This window comes from Lupinus angustifolius, chromosome LG13 (assembly GCF_001865875.1).
Source record: "Lupinus angustifolius cultivar Tanjil chromosome LG13, LupAngTanjil_v1.0, whole genome shotgun sequence".
Classification (NCBI taxonomy): Eukaryota; Viridiplantae; Streptophyta; class Magnoliopsida; order Fabales; family Fabaceae; genus Lupinus; species Lupinus angustifolius.
In genome coordinates, this window is record NC_032021.1 from 10,567,988 (window position 1) to 10,588,602 (window position 20,615).

The window sequence follows — 20,615 nt, forward strand, 5'->3', positions numbered from 1 at the left end:
AAATGCATGTGAATGTGCTAGGTTTATGCTACTTAAAAGTAGGGATGACAAAATTGGCTTGGCACGACGGGCTAGCCCGTTCGGATATATGTTTTTAGCGGGCCAGGCTGAGGGTTTTAGCCCAAAAGCTCGTATTCAACCCGTTTTGGAAGCCCGTTTTTTAGACGGGCCATGGAGGGCCAGGCTGGCCCACGGGCCAACATTAATATTAAAGTTCATTTGTCTCTCATGTTGCTCATTGCAATTAAGATTAAACTTTTACAATTTTAACCTATGTTTGGATGCTTAAGCATATAATTCTTCTTTCTCTTTGTAAAGTGAACATTTAATATCTCATTATGTAGTTATCTATTATCTTGACTCTTATCCAATTATTGTATTTGTTATCAGATAAAGGTGGAGTTTCACTGACAATTAGGAGTGTTTGAATCAAATTTAAACATTTAATTAATTGAAATGGAAAATTGGAAACTCAAAAAGAACTACTGATTTTGATTTCTTTTGGAAAATTAATTGAATTCGACTGAGTTTCAATTTATATTTTTAATGTAGTCGAATTCAAATTAAATTGAGTAATATATATATTTTATTGTGATTGATTTATAATATTAGTTTTGATTCTTATACATTTTTAAAACTTAGGAGTTATAAACTCTATTGTGAACTAGGAGTCTAAAAGTTTAAGACTATGGTGGTTTATTGTTTAGAATTTACAAGTTTTCTACTAATGCAATATGTTATTATGAGATTGTGTCTCTTGTTTGTGATTTTTTGTTTTAAAAGACATTTATGAATTGTTATTTTTGTCTAAAAGCTTTAATGTGTGTTTTGAAAAAAAAAACAAAACGGGTCAGCCCGCCAGCCTTGCCAAATATGGGTCAGGCTGGCATTTTGAGCCCTTTTAACAATAAGGGTCGGGCCAGATAGCCCATATTCTAGCGGACCAAAAGCGGGTCAGGCCAGGCTGAGATGACCCGTATTGCCACCCTTACTTAAAAGTCATGTTTAGCTGGTTCAGTGATAAGTAAGTTCGATAGAAGGCTAATATTCAAATCTTAATTAATAATCCCATGAAGAGGAGAGATAACCACACAACTTCATTTTGTAAAAAAAATTATATTTAAATCTTAGTTAACAATCACATAAAAATAAGGATAACCAAACTCTTTCATTTTGGGATGCATGATAATGTGCTAAGCATCTATTACTTATAACCAAACTGCTGCATTTTTGTAGAAAAACTAAAAAGCATTATCACTTAAAGTTTGACCCTATATGAATGTGTTGGATATATTAATGTTTAGAATTTCTAATAATCATCTATAATCCACTATACCAATCCTCAACAATTAAACAACTGTACATAAACAAAAACAAAAGTCCAACAAATTATTTTTTTCTGAAAAAAAAAAACCAGCTTCAAAAACAAATATTCAACCTGAATTATATATAAGGACATTAAACACAAGGCGTTAAAGTTTTTTTGAAGGGCCCAAGGCTTTTAATAAGTTGCAACCATGTATTCTTAATAAAATGTTCAACCTATCTAATAATAGCAATGATATTTGTACAAATAAATTGGGATAATAAAACTCATCCCTTTTATGTTTATGATAATATCTTGAGATGAAACAAATTTATTTGATGTAAGAATAAAAAAGTTATCTACAAATATTAACTCATCTAGTATGGTTAACATCAACAATATAGGGCAAAACAAGACAAATCTCTAGCATATCATTTTGGAGACCCATTTGTACAGTGTTACAACAAGATATGGGTCTGAATTTACCTGGTGAGGAAGGAATGAAATCCATAGCTACAATCTAGTTACTTTTGTGGAGTTGGTTGGCCAATCAACTTGTTGAAAACTAGTATTACAAAGAAATAAAATACAAGGCAAAAGCTGTCAATGTCATGGATGGGCTTGCCTCAAGGAACCCTACACCTCGGGGTCTGTTCGCAAGTTGGTATTTTGGATAATGGAGGGGAGGGGAGGGAAAGGTTTGTGCGCAAACTCCAAAACCAACTCGCAAACAAACTCTGAAGTGTTGGGAGCCTCGGGTAAATGATTTGACGCCTAAGGCATGCTTTTAACAAATGTGATTTTGGAAGCTGTAAGTATTCTAGATAATCCAAGGCATGTCATCCTTTCCTTCTGATCCATCAGACCAAGTTTGATGTAAGTGCATCCAGGTAAGCTCATCCGGTGATTCAACCTAATAATAGGTAAACAAAAATTGTTCATGTAAAATGTACCAAGTTAAAAAGGAGCAGAAATTTGTAAAGATTGAGTACAATGGTTCAACTTTGAGCTCATAAAAACCTTTGTTGAACAACACTGTGATACATTCCCTGATTTTGGACAAAAGGGTTCATGGATACAAATTTAGTCAGTCCAAGAAGAGCAAGTAATAAAAATGGATTCAGAGAATCGTTTTTTGAAAGGGGTGAAAATTTGCAGATAATTACCAACCACTCATAGATTAGTAGCATAAAGTACAATGCAATTGAGAAAAACTAAAAAATAAGAAAGGGAAAATCACCATAGTGCAATGAATTAGGCAATTTATGAACAGTTGCAAATTTGAGACCAAGATAAACTATTGGGAAATCATTAAAAAGACTTAGTTAAACGACCATTCCGATTACATGGTTTATGACATAAAATAATGGCGTCATTTATCCATATAGCGAATACCACCTAGTGAGAAAAGGTTTTGGTTGTTGTTGTATGATAATTGATCATATGTGAATATAGCAATCACTCATACAATCAACCATTCGCATCAGCTAATCTGATAATTTTTTGTAGAATAAGCACTGCACATTCTCCTAATCTAATGCATTGTGGCACTTTTCAAACAGTGATCAGTTGATAGTTATGGATGTTGATTGGGTACCCAACCATAAATGAGCTGAAAGCTATTGTAGTCTATCTCTTCAATCTATATATTAGATATTAACTAGTAACTAGTAATCTAGGAAGTTCCAGTTTTTAACTAGTAATGCGAGAAGTTAATTTCTTTTAGACACTTGAAATAAATTGAGGCTCATGAAATGGAATCTCTTTCAATCTTCGTTTCATTCATTTGTGTCCTAACCTTGGGAGAATCTGGGTAATAGATTCTGCAGGTGTATTTCATTTTCTATAAGCCACACAATTGTCTAACTTTAAAATGCTACTTCAATACAATTGATGCCAGAGGAAGGCTGATCCCGACTAACCTACACCAAAAAGTAAGGGTCCAAACTGATACAACAACCAAGCTTATATCCCACGAGGTGGGGTCGGCTACACGGATCAGACGATGTCATAATGTTTTATCATAAATTAAAAGGTAAAACACGAGGACTTCCCAAGAAGTCACTCATCCTAGTACTACTCTCGCCTAAACATGTTTAAGTGCGAAATTCTGATTGGATCCGATACATTAATGGTGGTACGGATGCACCTTTTATATTCAAGGGTCTCCAAAAACTGTAATCATAACACAGACACTTTCTAGTATTCCTACAATACTAGAGCTGCTCTTGCAAGCTCAAACACTCATGTTTAAAAAAAGTCATGAAACAAACAGAGATGCAAATAAAATATAAAAAAAATAACAGAATAAATTCATGGTTATTGAACTAAATTACCAAGCAAATCTCACCAGATGATTCCCACTTGTCAAATTTGGCCAGCCATGAGCCCAAACTGACCTCTACAAAAGACACACGATCAACCCAAACATGAAAGTCTATGCCTCGCTTGTCTCCAAACAGATTTACTAAGGTGTCTATAGTTTGGTGCATAGGTTGATCGGCTCCTGAGGGTTGGACAAATTTTCCTGTAGGATGCTAAACAGAAGCAAAAATTAGAGGAAAAATAATTTGAACCTCTCCATGTTTTCAGAATCTACATAAACGGTCACTTTAGTTCGCGTATTAAAAACGAAACCTGTCAATTAAAGTTTCATTTAAGTACATGGAAAATACTATAATGATTGAAAATTAAGGAGAGCTAAAACTCAGCACTTCATAGATCACATATCAAGCATAACTTCATATTTGGTGTTTTTCTTTTCACTCTTTAACTATGATTAAAAGAAAAATGTTGGTCAGAGCCACCAACAACTATAGAAAACATATCAATTTTCATGCAAGCAAGAGATTCAACTCTGGCCAGGGGCATATCAATGATTTGTAACCAATTTTGCTAGTTCATTTTAAAACATAAAATTCGATTAACCTTACAAAGATTGATCTTAACATTTGTATATACTGCTCAGAATTCTCAACTTCTCCACGCCTCCATCTCTCATAAAATAAGTAAAACATTACTACTTCATGGCCAGGACTAAGATTTTTCCTTTTGAACATTGAGTCACTAATATCTCTTGGAGATACATTTGGACCTAGAGAGAACTTGACAATGGCTTGCATAATACCGTCTGCACATCTCTCAGTTGCATGAATTATTTGGGCATTACCCCTCACATTTTCAGCATACCATTCAACCAATTTTTCCTGTGCATTGCTGACCTGAAAATGCAGAAGTTAAATGATAAAGTAAAATCACAATATGCAAACAAAACAGATAAGTACAAGGTGAATTTAGTGATTCTTTTAATTATACGAACCAATACACCATAAACTTCAGGTACAGTGAAGAGTTCAGCATCATTTTCAGAATCACCACAAACAAGAGTGTTTAGTGGTCTTAGTCCACCAGCCTTCAATTTTTCAAGTAAATATTCAAGGGCCTGTCCTTTCCCAGCAGCTTGGGGTAATATATCCAAAGCAATACCAAAGCTGTAAATTATTTTCACATCTAACTGCAAAAGAAAGGAGAAATAACAGATCAGAACACCTCCAACTATAATTTAAAAGCTTTAAAATGAAGTAAACAAATTTTTGCCATTAAGATTGTTTATGAACAATAATCTCACCCCACGTTTTTCCAAATATTTTGATAGAGCTTGCATGACTTTTGAAGCATTCTCTTTCTCCAAATGAAAGCTAACCTTGTGAGGTCCTTGCTCTATTTCTGACTGCAGTTACTACATAATTGAATATCAATGCTCTTGAAAAGCAATATACAAGAATGCTGAAAAATGATAACTATCCAAATAACAGATTCATATGCCATATACATACTTGAAGAGTTAGTTCCGGAAACTTGGCAGTTTCCTCCATAACTGTTTCTCTATTCCAGTTATGATCCAAATACCGTTTCCACCTCTCATCTGGGACTGGTACCATTGATTCACCATATGTAATCTCAGTTCCTACTGACATAATTGTTATATCAGGAGTCAACAGTGGTTTCTGCTTCCTTAAATCTCTATAAATAGTAGGTGATCTCCCAGTGGAGTGAACTAGCAGAGAGTTATGACGATAGTAAGCCTCCCATAGGGCGTTGAACCTAAGAAGAGCAACGTTTTCTGGATCGTCATGGTCTACCTGCAAATGTACACATAGGTTTCATGAGATTTGTTCCAAGCATCATGTCAAAGTAAAATCACTATTATGATATGTACCATTGTGAAATCAAGATCTGAAACAATCAAAAGATTGGCAGGACCGTTGAGTCGATCCATACGTTTTTTTTTTCCTTTTCCACGAACGGAAATCCCCAAAAGTTTACTTTGTAAAAATGTTCACTAGTATGCACCTGCACATTTTCCACAAGCTTAGGTTCAAAATAATGTTAGTTCAGAGTTATATGCTCTCTTGTTTATGAGCACACCCAGCTCTAGAATATAATGCATCAGAATTAACAGCAAAAAAGATCAAAATCTAAATTAAAAATAAATAAAAACAATTTCCAATTCATGTAGAAGAATCATATCACTCACATAAAGCTGTCACAAAATAATATGGAAACATACCCAGAATTGCTAAGTAAAACACAATCATTACAACCCAATTTATATTAATAATCTAGGTCAACGGATCAAGTACAAGTGAAGTGTCATAGTACAAGGGACATCCAATAAAGCAATAATACTATTTCATTGAGAAAAATTAAAAAGATTTAAATATAATGAATAATTCTAGTGCTGCATCCAAAGTAACATACCCTTAATTCTTAAGCTGTAACAGAACAGAACCAAGTTTATTTCCCTCTCATATATTAACAAATACCCATATCTTTAAAATCAAAATAGCAGCGCCTGTAAATTGTAAAACAATACAACATGTAAAGAAAAATTATAAAAGAATCGGAAAAGAAAAAGGGAAAATAAAACAGACATGGATGATCAGAAAACGTAGAAGTGTTGTGATAGAAATTGGGTAGGCACAAATATGATCAGAGATCATTGACTCTGCATGTATTGCAGTTAGAGTTATTAACGTGGGTCCATATGTTGTACTTACTGGATACTGGATAGTTATTTTAAGAGAAAAAATAGAAGAATTTTATGTAGTGGTAATCTATCATGCACCGTTGATATTTAATTATCATTCACTTGACAGAAAAATAATTCAAATAAACAACGGATAATATAATACATGTATATAAATATTTACAGTGTTTATTAAATAGGAATTGTGGGTCTGCTTTTTATTTAGTCTCCCTTCTTTATTGGGAGTCAATAAGAAAGTGTTAAATAATAAATAATAGCACTTTTAACAATTAAAAAATATAAAAAATGCTTGAGATTATCAGTTACAAGACTAATTAGATTAAGACTTAAAATCATCTCCATCTTATGTATGTATGCTAAGTATTGGTGCAATATGGACCTTTTTAGTTCCTCAAATTAGAACCAAAAAAATGCATCGATCGGTTTTATTAAAATCAGTCCAATGTCATCCAAACAAATTCAGCTTTTTGTGGTTTCAATTTTTTTGGACTGGTTTCCGGTTCTTTTTTTTTTTTTTTTGAATTCATCAAAAATAATTGTTAAACAACATTATAAGTCATTCCCTCATTTAGGATGATAGGATAGAAGTTTTGTTTCATACTGGTTCCATGGCATGTCATGTCCGGCCACTCCTACACTGGTCTCGTCTAAACACCAAGCAAGGAAGATCATGCTTGTACAATTGTCAATCATGTTCATATAGTCGGTCTAACTAGATAAGGGATGATACTGACAAGAAAGGGCCTAGTCAATAATGTACGGGACCACATACCTCAACTACTAGACTGTCATGACATCTAAATAGGATTGTCACACCGTCTGCACCATGTAATGCCCCTTGCCATGTGGCAAAAACATACTTAGTATATGGCTACGACCTATGAAGCACAGATACTGATACGTGTGTCGGGTACGATACGTATCCGATACGTCGACACGTATTTTTTCCAAAATACAGGATATGCTACGTTCAGGGATACGCGTATAAAATAATAAAAATACATAAAATATAATAAAATTATAAGTGTAAATCAAAATATCAAAAGTAAAAAATATAATGGAAATTTAAAATCACTACCCTCCATAACAAATCTATCTTATTCTATTTTAATGAAAATAAATCTATCCTAAAATCATTGCCCTCCATAACAAATATATTTTATCCTATTTGAATAAAAACGAATCTATATTATCATGTTTTATTGGAAACGAATCTATCTTATCATGTTTTATTAGAAACGAATCTATCTTATCTTGTTTTATTGGAAACGAATCTATATATCTTATACTTTACTAAAAATGAATTCATATATCCTATATTTTATTGAAAATGAATCGGATACGTGTCTTAATATTTATTTATTTTATTTTATTTTTTTAATTTTTGGATACTCTATGGATACGTATCCGAATCTGAGCGTATCCGTGTCGGATACGTGTTGGACACCGACACGTGAGGGTGTTTGACGAATCCGTGCTTCATAGGCTACGACAGTTGAGATGGGTGACAATACTACCCTCCCTATATAAAGTAATGTACCAGCCTGAGTATGGATGAGCCAAAGCTACCCGACACAGATAAAGCAGTCCACACTTGTCTAGGGTATGCTCAACACGGCAAGACGACCTCCCATGCCAATGACATCTATTAAAGAATATTTCATGTTCATCTCCTCTATAAATAGAGAAGATCTTTCATAAGGAAGTTAACATCTAATAATCTCTTATAATCTTATATTTTATTCTCTCTACACATATCTTTATATATTGACTAAAGCGTTGAAATATATTTTTAAGTACTTACTAGGCGCTTCCAGATAGTACTGAGGAAGCATCTTGCCCATATTTCAACATTCCATAAGCAACCTCAATACCAAAGAACAAGTTTAAGAAGTCAAAGGAGAACAAGTATTTGAAAATGGACAAATAAGTTTCTAAAAGAAATGAGTATTTTTAGATAATTATGAACAAAGTTAAAGTATAATACAATGTAGCAAAATTTAAAGGGGGAGGAAAATCAGCATTGATGAAGTGATTTCATAAGGATTTATGATTTGGAGTTATAGTTTTGTAAGTGTAAATATTGAAAATCAGCATTAATTTAAGCAACTCATGACAGTGCTCATAATTTGAAACAAATTCAATACCAATTTCCATGATAGCAAAATAACTCATTTTTAAGCTATTAGAGATTATGTGCTTAGAATGAAATAGTTATAGAAAATATAAATAAAGATAGACGTATTAGGGGATGTGTATTTTCTTCATTAGTATAATCCTGACGTATATTTTTTCTTATGAAAATTACATGTGTATGAAACTAAACAAGCATATTTATTTCTTTTTTTTTTCCTTCTTCATCTATACAGTTTGATTCGGACTTCTATTTGTTTTTATATATGAAATTTAATTCAACATATCTGCATGAGACTATACAAATATGATTTTTTTTTAATTTTATTCTTTGTAAAGAGTGAAAATGGTGGAAGAATATCGATGGGTCAGAGTAAGGATATTTTAGTTTTTTTCATTTACAAAAGTTTGCACGATTCCTTACTTGTTGGGTGTACGGGTGGAAATAGACTAGAGTGACTATCAAATGTCTAGTACGTAGCGTAGGACAAGTCAGATTAGGTTAGAACTTTTTAATAAATAGGTGAGACTTAGACTTCTCAAAAAGTATATTTAACTTGAATAAATTACACGCTTCTCATAAATCCCATTTTACCTAAATTGGTCAACCACGCACATGTTAAATATCAAACTTTTAAACAGATCATGCTAAATGCTACACTTCAAAATAAGTTATGCTTAGGCTTGGAAAAAAATTAACATACAACAAGTTAGGCTTAGACTATTTAATCCAAAGTTTTGGTCCAACCTGTTTTTCACCCTTGGTCGAGTGTAAGAACCCAACATCCAAAAATCAACAATTGAACCACCAAATATAGCCTCATTCGTCATCAACTTGAAGCATGCCCGACCATGGGAAAATAGTATAAGTGCGACGGCCCATAATGAGGAGGAGGCCATTTATATATAAAATACATAGTTTAGGATTTTATTTTATATTATATTTATCTATACTTGTATACTATATATAAAGTCTAAACATGATATAACTGTCACCACGATGTAATTTATATATTCTTACTTTGCCTTTAATGTTATTTTATTGTTACAAAAAAACTATATCATCCTAGGTAACCACCTCAAACATATTAATTATAAGTTTGATATATATATATATAATGAAAACGTGACTTAAGAGTAAATTGGTAATTGAACATGCATAATTTTTTAATTCTAAGATTGCCCTTATCTATATCACTTCTCTAAGTTAGAGGAAGTTACATACACAAAAAATATCAAGAAATCAACGCAATTTTTAATAATATCATAAAAATTATAATATCATGTATATTCAATATAAAAATTGGGATATAATTATCTAAAATGAAATATATAAAAATAAAATACTTAACACAAAAAAATAAGAATACGGGTCGGCAAACACAAGAGTGTCTATCGACACACTAGTTTTTATAAATCTTATAATCACTGTTACATTCCATAATTTTATTTCAGAGTTCATTTGGTGGTCAAGATAAGATAGTTATAATTTTGAGAAAAAGATGTTTATATTAGTAGTGTAAGAAACTTTACACTATCATTATATTATTCATTATTTATATTTATAATCATTAATTCTTAAATAAAAGTAATATAAATGAATAATGGATAGTGTAACGGCTGTGTATAAATATTTACACCGAAAACATAAATATTAACTCTAAAATTTTATAGCTCTCTATAAATTTAAAGCATAAATTAATATTTTGTGTAACTTTGGTTTATCCACCTTAACCAAAATGTATTTAATTCTCAAACAAAGGAGATGTTGGATTCTATTGAGGTAATACACTATATTAGTTCAAAGATCACTTTTTTATTCATGACAATGTCACTTATTATAAGGGGAAATCATAAGCACCAAAAAAATTTAATTTTATATTCATAAAGTGTTGGAATACCCTTCACTATACTAAAAAATATTAAATTGCATAACTATTAAGTTTAAAAAAATTATAATATCTGATACTAGCAAGGTTACCTCCCGTTAGTGGATGATACATATGATTCAGACAAAAAAAATCACCTTTGATATCTTTGAGGCTTATATTTTTTTGTAAGCCTCAAATTTGTGAAGATATGCCCTGCTAGAAACCAAACAACCACATAGGAGAGCATCCTCCAAAGTTTTTCATGTTTATTGAGAATAAAAAGACCATGTTGAACAAAGAAAGTATATATTCACAACGTAATTTCAATATTAAACTCCCCTTCTTAAAACACAGCGGATTTTGAATTTTACAAGTTAGTGAAACTTTAAGGAAACAATTTAAGGAAAAGAAAAGATTTTTCATACCTATATTGTGGAAGTGTTGAACATCAGTAGTTCAAATTATATGAATATGTCTGTAGTTTTTGTCTCCTATAGTTTTTGTCTCCTATTGAAAATGCCTCCTGTCTTGTCTTCGTAGAGTGGGGGTTAGTTGTCCCACTTTTTATATTTCATTGTATCCCAATCTAATGGAGAGTTGTCAACTACTTAAAAAGAAAAAGAAAATAATATTTTTATATTATTTGATGAAATATAATTGATTTGTGAAATAGAGAAAAGAAAATTTGGAAATAGTGGATCATAGTACGTCTTTGTGATGTTTCAAATAATATGTAAACTGAAAGTCACTACCAGACGGCTTTCATCCAAGGTTAGTTCAAAATATTCATTTTCATCAACTAGTATGCAATGGAAGAGGAGGAGTGGTAGCCAATTAGGATGGATGTATCATATAAGGCTAGTGATTAGCCGAACCAACTTGATATTTATTTGAAATTTGACTTGTTATTTAGTTCGATGAACTTGGTTTATGAATCAAATGAGTTGAACTTGAGCTAAAAATTGAGTTTCTTAAGTAAATGAGTCGAACTTGAGCCAAATATAGTTTAACTTGTTAGGTTCATAAGTTGGCTCGATCATATACATATATGAGAGTGACCCAACTAAGAACAACTCTCATATAAAAATTACGATAACAATAAATCATAATCATAAAACCATATATGGATGATTAATATTAAAAGTTAATTAATGGTCAAATGATCACTTAAAAAAGTCATGGGGGGTTTATCTTTTAATCTTGAAAATTCAAAAGGATTCAATGATACATACTAATTTTTATCATTTCTCACATTAAGAGTTATTCTAACTTGAGACACTTTCTAGACATACATGTACATATAAACAATATTTACATGAACTTTAATTGGTAGCTATATTTACTATTAAAATTGACAAACTTTGTATATATGTATAATCCACTAACACCCTTTAGGACTTTAAATTGATGTTCATCAGTGACATAAATCATTAGAATAAATTTGAGTCTGTTAACCCGCTCGAAAGCTCATAAACTTTAATCGAGTTGAACTTGAGCCGAAAAAGTAGTTCGACATTAAAATTGACTCGAAACTCAAATTAAGTCAATCCTTAACGAGTTGAGTAGAACCAAGTTCGACTCAACTTATTTCCACCCATAGCACAACACTAGTAACAACTTAGGAAGAAATAATACATTTAAAACTCGAAAGGTTTTTTTATCATGTAGAGAACCATGATAATCCTACTTCTTTATAATATGTACTATAAAAAGTGTTTTAAATTGCACTTCATAATTATGACTATAATATTATGGTTTTGAATGTCTTCACAATAATATCATGATCAGAATTGCGATCTCATTGCCATATTTTCCTACAATTTCCTACAACCGCAATAAACACAACTTAACCATACTAGTAATTTTAAACACCAATCATTATATATTTTGGAATGTATTTGAATGTGTTAGATATATGATATTTAAAACCTTTGTTATCAATCGCATGCGATAGCGGTGTTGCGGAGGTCATCGACCCCTCCCCGCGACAAAACAGTGGATAGTGGTGCGGCTTACCGTTGCGGTTGCCGTCGCATTCTGCGGTACCTCCATTTTGCATGCTAGAAGGCGCAAGAGGTTGAAGAAGAGTGAAATGCCGAAACCCTAATTTTTAATGGAAAAAATCAATTTTACCCTTACATTTTTTTTTACTGTTAGTCTTTTGGGTTTTCTGATTTAAAAAACCCTTTCACTTCTCTCTCCTACATTGAACACATTTTATTCCTATACTTTCTTCACTAAAACATAAGTCTTTCATTTTTTCATCTCCTACATTTTGAATTCACTTTATTTTTATACATCTTCCCTAAAACATAAAACCCTGGGTGGTAGTGATGACTATTGAAGAGAGTCTAAATTTGTTTTGTTAAAGCCTGAGAGGTTTAATCTTTATGTTTTTAAGCCTTAAAGTTAGAGCTTGAATTATAATACACTTTTATAAAGGCTTAGACTTACTTTGGTTATATGTTATGAATGTTTATTTAAGTTATATCTTTAATTTCATGTTGTTAGTATTTTTGTGTATTTATATGTATAGGCTATAAAATAAATACTTTGATACATTTTTTTAGTTGTAGTGACTATCCCGCTACCACTATCCTGCTATAGTGTTTTTAAGGTTATCTGCTATCCGCAATTGACTACCTAACTTAAAACTCATGTTTAGCCAGTGTAGCGATAAATAATTGGTATTCAAATCTTAGTTAATAATCCCAAGAATAGGAGAGATAACAAAACTATTCCATTTTGTAAAATAAATGTTATATTTAAATTAATTAATAATCACATAATAAAGAGGATAACCAAATTGTTCCATTTTCAGATGCATGGTAATGTGCTAACTGCCAAGTATCTACTACTTAAAACTACTATTTGGTTGGTAGGTTGAATATTAGGTATTTGTGTAAGGCCGAATCCCAATATTCAAATTTTAGTTAAAGTTTGTCCTTATATGAATGTTAAGATCAAAGGAGGATAACCAAACTGCTCCATTTTTGTAGAAAAACTAAAAAGCATTACTCCCTTAAAGTTTGACCGTGTATGAATGTGTTGGTTATATTTCTAGTTTAGATGTTTAGAATTTCTAATAATCATCTATGTTGAGTATATTCCACTACACCAATCCTCAACAATTAAACAAGTATACATATATAAAAACAAAAATTCAAAAATTCATTTAATGTAAGAAAAAAAGTTTTCCAAATATTAACTCATCCAGTATGGTTAACATCAACAATATAGGGCAAAACAAGACATATCTCTGGCATATCATTTTGGAGACCCATTTGTACAGTGTTACAACAAGATATGGGTCTGAATTTACCTGGTGAGGAAGGAATGAAATCCATAGCTACAATCTAGTTACTTTTGTGGAGTTGGTTGGCCAATCAACTTGTTGAAAACTAGTATTACAAAGAAATAAAATACAAGGCAAAAGCTGTCAATGTCATGGATGGGCTTGCCTCAAGGAACCCTACACCTCGGGGTCTGTTCGCAAGTTGGTATTTTGGATAATGGAGGGGAGGGGAGGGAAAGGTTTGTGCGCCATTAAACATAGTTGAGATAGCTCTGAAGTCTTCCATTTCCCTTCATTCACCTCCAAAACCAAATCGCAAACAGACTCTGAAGTGTTGGGAGCCTTGGGTAAATGATTTGACGCCTAAGGCATGCTTTTAACAAATGTGATTTTGGAAGCTGTAAGTATTCTAGATAATCCAAGGCATGTCATCCTTTCCTTCTGATCCATCAGACCAAGTTTGATGTAAGTGCATCCAGGTAAGCTCATCCGGTGATTCAACCTAATAATAGGTAAACAAAAATTGTTCATGTAAAATGTACCAAGTTAAAAAGGAGCAGAAATTTGTAAAGATTGAGTACAATGGTTCACCTTTGAGCTCATAAAAACCTTTGTTGAACAACACTGTGATACATTCCCTGATTTTGGACAACAAGGTACATGGATACCAATTTAGTCAGTCCAAGAAGAGCAAGTAATGAAAATGGATTCAGAGAATCATTTTCTGAAAGGGATGAGAACTTGTAGATAATTACCAACCACTCATAGATTAGTAGCATAAAGTACAATGCAATTGAGCAAAACTAAAAGATAAGAACGGGAAGATCTGCATACTACAAGGAATTAGGCAATTTATGAACAGGTGTGAATCTGAGACGAAGAAAAACTACATGGGAAATCATTAAAAAAGACTTCAAGCTAAATGACCATTTCGATTACATGGTTTATGACATAAAATAATGGCATCGTTTACCTATATAGCGAAGTCTATCTAGTGAGAAAAGGCTTTGATTGTTGTATGATCAATGATCATATGTGAATATAGCAATCACTCGTACAATCAATCATTCGCATCAGCGAATCCGATAATTTTTTGTACAATAAGCACTGCACATTCTCCTAATCTAATGCAGTTTGGTTGTGACAATTTTCAAACAGTGATCAGTTGATAATTATGGATGTTGATTGGCTACGCAATGATAAATGAGCTGGAGGCTATTGTAGTCTATCTTTCAATCTATTATTAGATATGAACTAGTAACTAGTAATCTAGGAAGTTCCAGTTTTTAACTAGTAATGTGAGAAGTTAGTTTCTTCCAGACACTTGAAATAAATTGAGGCTCATGAAATGGAATCTCTATCAATTTTGCTTTGTTCCATTCATTTGTGTCCTAACCATGAGGGAATCTGGATAATGGATTCTGCAGATGCATTTCACTTTCTATAAGCCACACAATTGTCTAACTTTAAAAGGCTACTTCAATACTATTGATGCAAGAGGAAGGCTGATCCAGACTAACCTACACCGAAAAGTAAGGGTCTCCAAACTGATACAACAACAACTAAGCCTATATCCTACTAGGTGGGATCGACAACACGGATCGTACGATGCCATATTGTTCTATCATAATTTAAAAGAGGTACAACAAGAGGACTTCCCAAGAGGTCACCCATCCTAGTACTACTCTCGCCCAAGCACGTTTAACTGTGGAGTTCTGATGGGATCCGGTGCATTAGTCATGGTACAGACGTGCCTTTTATATTCAAGGGGCTCCAAAAACTATAATCTTAACACAGGAACTTTCCAGTATTCCTACAGTACTAGAGCTGCTATTGCAAGCTCAACCACTAATGTTAAACACAAAGTCATGAAGGAAACAGAGATGCAAATCAATTTTAAAAAATAACAGAACATATTCAAGGATGTTGAACTAAATTACCAAACAAATCTCACCAGATGATTCCCACTTGTCAAATTTGACCAGCCATGAGCGAAAACTGACCTCTGCAAAAGACACACAATCAACCCAAACATGAAAGTCTATGCATCGCTTGTCTCCAAAAAGATTTACTATGGTATCTATACATTGGTGCATAGATTGATCGACTCCTGAGGGATGGACAAAATTTCCTGTAGGATGCTAAACAGAAGCAAAAATTAGAGGAAAAATAATTTGAACATCACCATGTTTTCAAAATCCACATAAAAGGTCAGTTTTCCACATATTAAAAAGGACACCCTTCAATTAAATTTTCATCGAAGTACATGGAAAATATAATGATCTGAAAATTAAGGATAGATAAAACTTAGCACTTCTTAGACCACATATAAAGCATAACTTCATATTTTTGTGTTTTTCTTTTCACTCTTCAACTATAATTTAATAAAAAATGTTGGTCAGAACCTCCAAAAACTATACAAAACTTTTCAATTTTCATGCATGCAAGAGATTCAGCTCTGACCAGGGGCATATCATTATATCAATGATACGTAACCAATATTGCCAGTTCATTTTAAAACATAAAATTCCACTAAACTTACAAAGATTGATCTTAAAATTTGTATATACTGCTCAGAATTCTCAACTTCTCCACGCCTCCATCTCTCATAAAATAAGTAAAACATTACTACTTCATGGCCAGGACTAAGATTTTTCCTTTTGAACATTGAGTCACTGATATCTCTTGGAGATACATTTGGACCTAGAGAGAAGTTGTCAATGGCTTGCATAATACCGGCTGCACATCTCTCAGTTGCATGAATTATTTGGGCATTACCCCTCGCATTTTCGGAATACCATTGAACCAATTCTTCCTGTGCGTTACTGACCTGAAAATGCAAGAGTGGAATGATAAAGTTAAATCAAAATAAGCAAACAAAACAGATTAATAGTGAATTTAGCAATTCTTTTAATTATTCGAACCAAGACACCATAAACTTCAGATACTGTGAATAGTTCAGCATCATTTCCAGAGTCGCCACAAACAAGAGTGTGGATTGGTTTTAGTCCACCATCCTTCAATTTTTCAAGTAAAAATTTGAGGGCCTGTCCTTTCCCAGCAGCTTTGGGTAATACATCCAGAGCAATTCCATTGCTATAAATTATTTTCACATCTAACTGTAAAAGAAAGGGAAATAACAGATCAGAACTCCAACTATAATGTAACAGCTTTACAATGAAGTAAAAAATTCTGCCATTAAGATTGTTTATGAACAATAATCTCACCCCACGTGTTTCCAAATATTTTGATAGAGCTTGCATGACTTTTGAGGCCTTCCCTTTCTCCAAATAAAAGCTAACCTTGTGAGGCCGTTGCTCTGTTTCTGACTGCAGTCACTCCATAAATGAATATCAATGCTCTTGAAAAGCAATTATTAGAGTTCATTTAAGGTTATTATCCTAAGCATGAAGCAATATACAAGAATGCTGATAAATGATAAATATCTTAGGTTTTTACCAAATAACAGACATTCAATATACATACTTGAAGAATTAGGTCTGGAAACTTGGCGGTTTCCTCCATAACTATTTCTCTATTCCAGTTATGATCCAGAGACTGTTTCCACCTCTCATCTGGTACCATTGAATCACCATATGTAATCTCAGTTCCTACTGACATAATTGTTATATCAGGAGTCAACAGTGGTTTCTGCTTCCTTAAATCTCTATAAATAGTAGGTGATCTCCCAGTGGAGTAAACTAGCAGAGAGTTATGACGATAGTAAGCCTCCCATAGGGCATTGAACCTAAGAAGAGCAACGCTTTCTGGATCATCATGGTCTACCTGCATACATGCACGCACAGTTCAGGAGAGTTTTTCCAAGCATCATGCCAAAGTCAGATTATTATGCTATGTACCATTGTGAAATCAAGATCTGAAACAATCATAAGATCAGCAGGACCATTGAGTCGATCCATACGTTTTTGTTTCTTTTCCACAAATGGAAATCCCCAAAGTTTACTTAGAAAAAATCTTCACTAGTATGCACCTGCACATTTTCCACAGGTTCAGAATAATGTTAGTTCAGAGTTATTGCTCTCTTGTTTGCAAAAAAGATCAAAATCTAAATTATAAAAAAACAATTTCCAATTCATGTAGAAGAATCATATCACTCACATAAATCCGTCACAAAACAATATGGAAACATTCCCAGAATTTCTAAGTAAAACACAATGATTAAAGTCCAATTTATACTAATAATCTAGGTCAACTGATAAAGTACAAGTGAAGTGTACATAGTACAAGGTTCATTCAATAAAGCAATAATACTATTTAATAGAGAAGAATCCCCATATCAGTTAACACAAACAAAACACATACCTAACAGTTTAGTGTAATAAGGTGAAACTACAAATTTTACCATAGCTCCTTCAACTGGGTTTAGGATATGAAATATCTCAAAAAGAAAAATAATTCAGACAAAAAACATGCTATTAATTTAACTCCACCAAAACACATATTAGTATTTTTAAAAAGGAAAGAGATCCAATTACTCTTAGAGTAAGAGTAAGTGGAAAAAAGCTACTCCACATCTTAACCATTTATTTTAGGGAAATCCCATGTTAAGATCCACTCACTAATTCAACCCATTGAATTTCTCTAAAATAAATGATTAAGATGTGGAGTAGCCTTTTTTCACTTACTCTTGGAATAAGTGGATCCCCTCCCTTTTAAAAATATAGAAAAAATATAGAAAGAAAGAGACAAAGTTGTAGATATGCATGACACAGACACACACTGGCATGATTATTTCAAAAGAATTGATAAATATATTAATTGATTATTTTGCAACTGAAAACTTTACACAAACATCAATTTTCATGGATAAGGGAGGGGAAGTTGTCATGACATAGTCAAACCCAAACGATAGTCTATTAGGTTGAAGAGTTTCATGGCGGCTTAGTACCATATTGAGTTTCTATGTTACCCAATGTGAGACTCCTAACATTGCCGTCCCTCTAAAGGTTGATATGATGGTAGTCGTTTTTAGCAGTTTCACTCCCCTATCACTATTCAATAATATATCTTAATTCAACCTATAAAAAGTCATTTTTGTGGCCCAACTCTTAATGAAAAGATATCAATAATTATAACTTAAGCATGTGAAAAAAATCAATCCAAAATATTAGTCTTTTAGGTAGGAGAGTCGCATAGCTTAAGTAGAACTCCTAACAAATGTCCTCCAGTTTTAATGTTTGTTTAAAAAAATGAACAATAAGGGAGGATAAAAATTAAAAAGAGATTAAAATGTAATAAATCATTTTAGTGCTGCATCCAAAGTAACATACCCTTAATTCTTAAGCTGTAAACAGAACAGAACAAAGTTTAACTCCCTCCATTATCACCAACGATTTGTTAGTTTACATTTGTAACATATATACATAAACCCATATCTTCGAAATCAAATAGCAACGCTTATAAAGTCTAAAACAATACAACATATAAAGAAAGATTATTAATAAATATCAGAAAAGAAAAAGGGAAAATGAAACTGACATGGATGATCAGAAAACATAGAAATGTTGGGATAGAAATTGGGGAGGAAAGACTGCGATCAAAGATCGCTGAACATGAATGGAATCAGAATGCGAACCAAACAGAATTGATTCTCTATGCTATTGCCCACTGAGATGGGATAGTGTGTTGTTTCTCGAAGCATTTTCCTCTTACAAAATGTATGGACGTACTAGGAAACTAAGTTATAGTTTATTTATTTATTTTATAATTTTTGCTTATCTTTTTTAAAAATAGGCTAAAAATATAAATTATCTCTTCCATCCAACTCCATAACTCTTCACATCATCATTATGAAACTTTTATACCAAATTTGATATTTGTGTATTATTTATTTTATGTAATTGTATAAATCACTTATTATTTATTTATTGGTTTTTATATTGCATTTTATTTTAATATATTTTTTTAGCATTTGTTATTTAATATTAAAAATTTATAGTAAAAATATATATGATGGTAAATATTAAAAAGTGTATATTTAAAAAATAGTGTGAAAAACAACCAAAATAATCATAACATAAACAGATCGCATCTTACATTTTTCCTTTCTAATTTACCATGTAAAAAATAATCTTTCTATCTTATTAAAACAAAATATATTATTTTATATTCAGTTTTTAACTAAGGTGTCCAAACATGAACAAATTGTAATATTAACATATTATAATCTCAAAGTTTATAAACTAAAATTAAAAACATAATTTATACCAAACTTTATTATTTTATAGTCTAATACATCAGTGTTCATCTAAAATAATTGTTCTGAATAGTCAATAATTAAATATGAATAATAAATTATACAATAACTATGTATAAAATGTATACTCTATCTATCATTATATAAATTTTTTTAGTAAATTACACTACTATCTTCCGAGTTTTAGTGAAATTATACAAATTATTCCTCCATTTTTTGTACCTATAAAAAAACCTAATTTTTATGCATACATTACATTAACAACCTCTCTATAAGAAATAAATGCAATTTTTAAACAAAAAATGTGTAATAATTATAATTAAGTTAAACAAAATATAGTATAACGTGGAAACAAATATAAATAGTATAAAGTCAATATTTTCAGTACAAGATGCATCAATAATTATAAGAGTATATTTTTTAAATTACTCTTATATTATATTGTAAAAAATGTTTCGTAATCGTTTTGTTATTAAAAAAGATTAAAAAAAACATAGATAAGGGGTAAAAGGGGAGACAGTTGAGTGACTTTGAAACATTTGAGTTTGGGACATGTGTTATTGAATTAATAAATGGATGAATTTGGATGCTAATAAATGGATAGAAAGTTATCAATCCATTTATATAAATTTATTTAAACTATATTTTAAGTTATCTAATTCATCTATATCCAAACATAATGGATGGATTCTAATTCATCCATGATTCCATTTTTATGAATTTGGATGGATGAATATACAATC

The 20,615-nt window shown here is 31.8% G+C and overlaps 2 protein-coding genes across 3 annotated transcripts; both read right to left on the reverse strand.

Moving 5' to 3' along the window:
- LOC109325807 (probable sucrose-phosphatase 2) lies at positions 1,708 to 19,256 on the reverse strand. Its single transcript, XM_019558377.1, has 9 exons — positions 19,155 to 19,256; positions 5,526 to 5,659; positions 5,143 to 5,448; positions 4,935 to 5,036; positions 4,626 to 4,820; positions 4,240 to 4,527; positions 3,657 to 3,843; positions 2,309 to 2,355; positions 1,708 to 2,219 (listed from the first exon to the last, which is right to left on the reverse strand). The coding sequence occupies exons 2-9, from the start codon at positions 5,583 to 5,585 to the stop codon at positions 2,127 to 2,129; spliced, it is 1,278 nt and encodes a 425-aa protein (XP_019413922.1). The 5' UTR covers positions 5,586 to 5,659; positions 19,155 to 19,256; the 3' UTR covers positions 1,708 to 2,126.
- Positions 13,598 to 19,277, reverse strand: LOC109325808 (sucrose-phosphatase 2-like). 2 transcript variants are annotated; one of them, XM_019558378.1, is made up of 9 exons: positions 19,155 to 19,277; positions 17,516 to 17,646; positions 17,142 to 17,441; positions 16,883 to 16,984; positions 16,580 to 16,774; positions 16,198 to 16,485; positions 15,610 to 15,796; positions 14,247 to 14,293; positions 13,598 to 14,157 (listed from the first exon to the last, which is right to left on the reverse strand). In XM_019558378.1, the coding sequence occupies exons 2-9, from the start codon at positions 17,573 to 17,575 to the stop codon at positions 14,065 to 14,067; spliced, it is 1,272 nt and encodes a 423-aa protein (XP_019413923.1). In that variant the 5' UTR covers positions 17,576 to 17,646; positions 19,155 to 19,277; the 3' UTR covers positions 13,598 to 14,064. The 2 variants fall into 2 exon arrangements, with proteins under 2 accessions (XP_019413923.1, XP_019413924.1); XM_019558379.1 differs by lacking the exon at positions 13,598 to 14,157 and adding an exon at positions 14,411 to 14,458.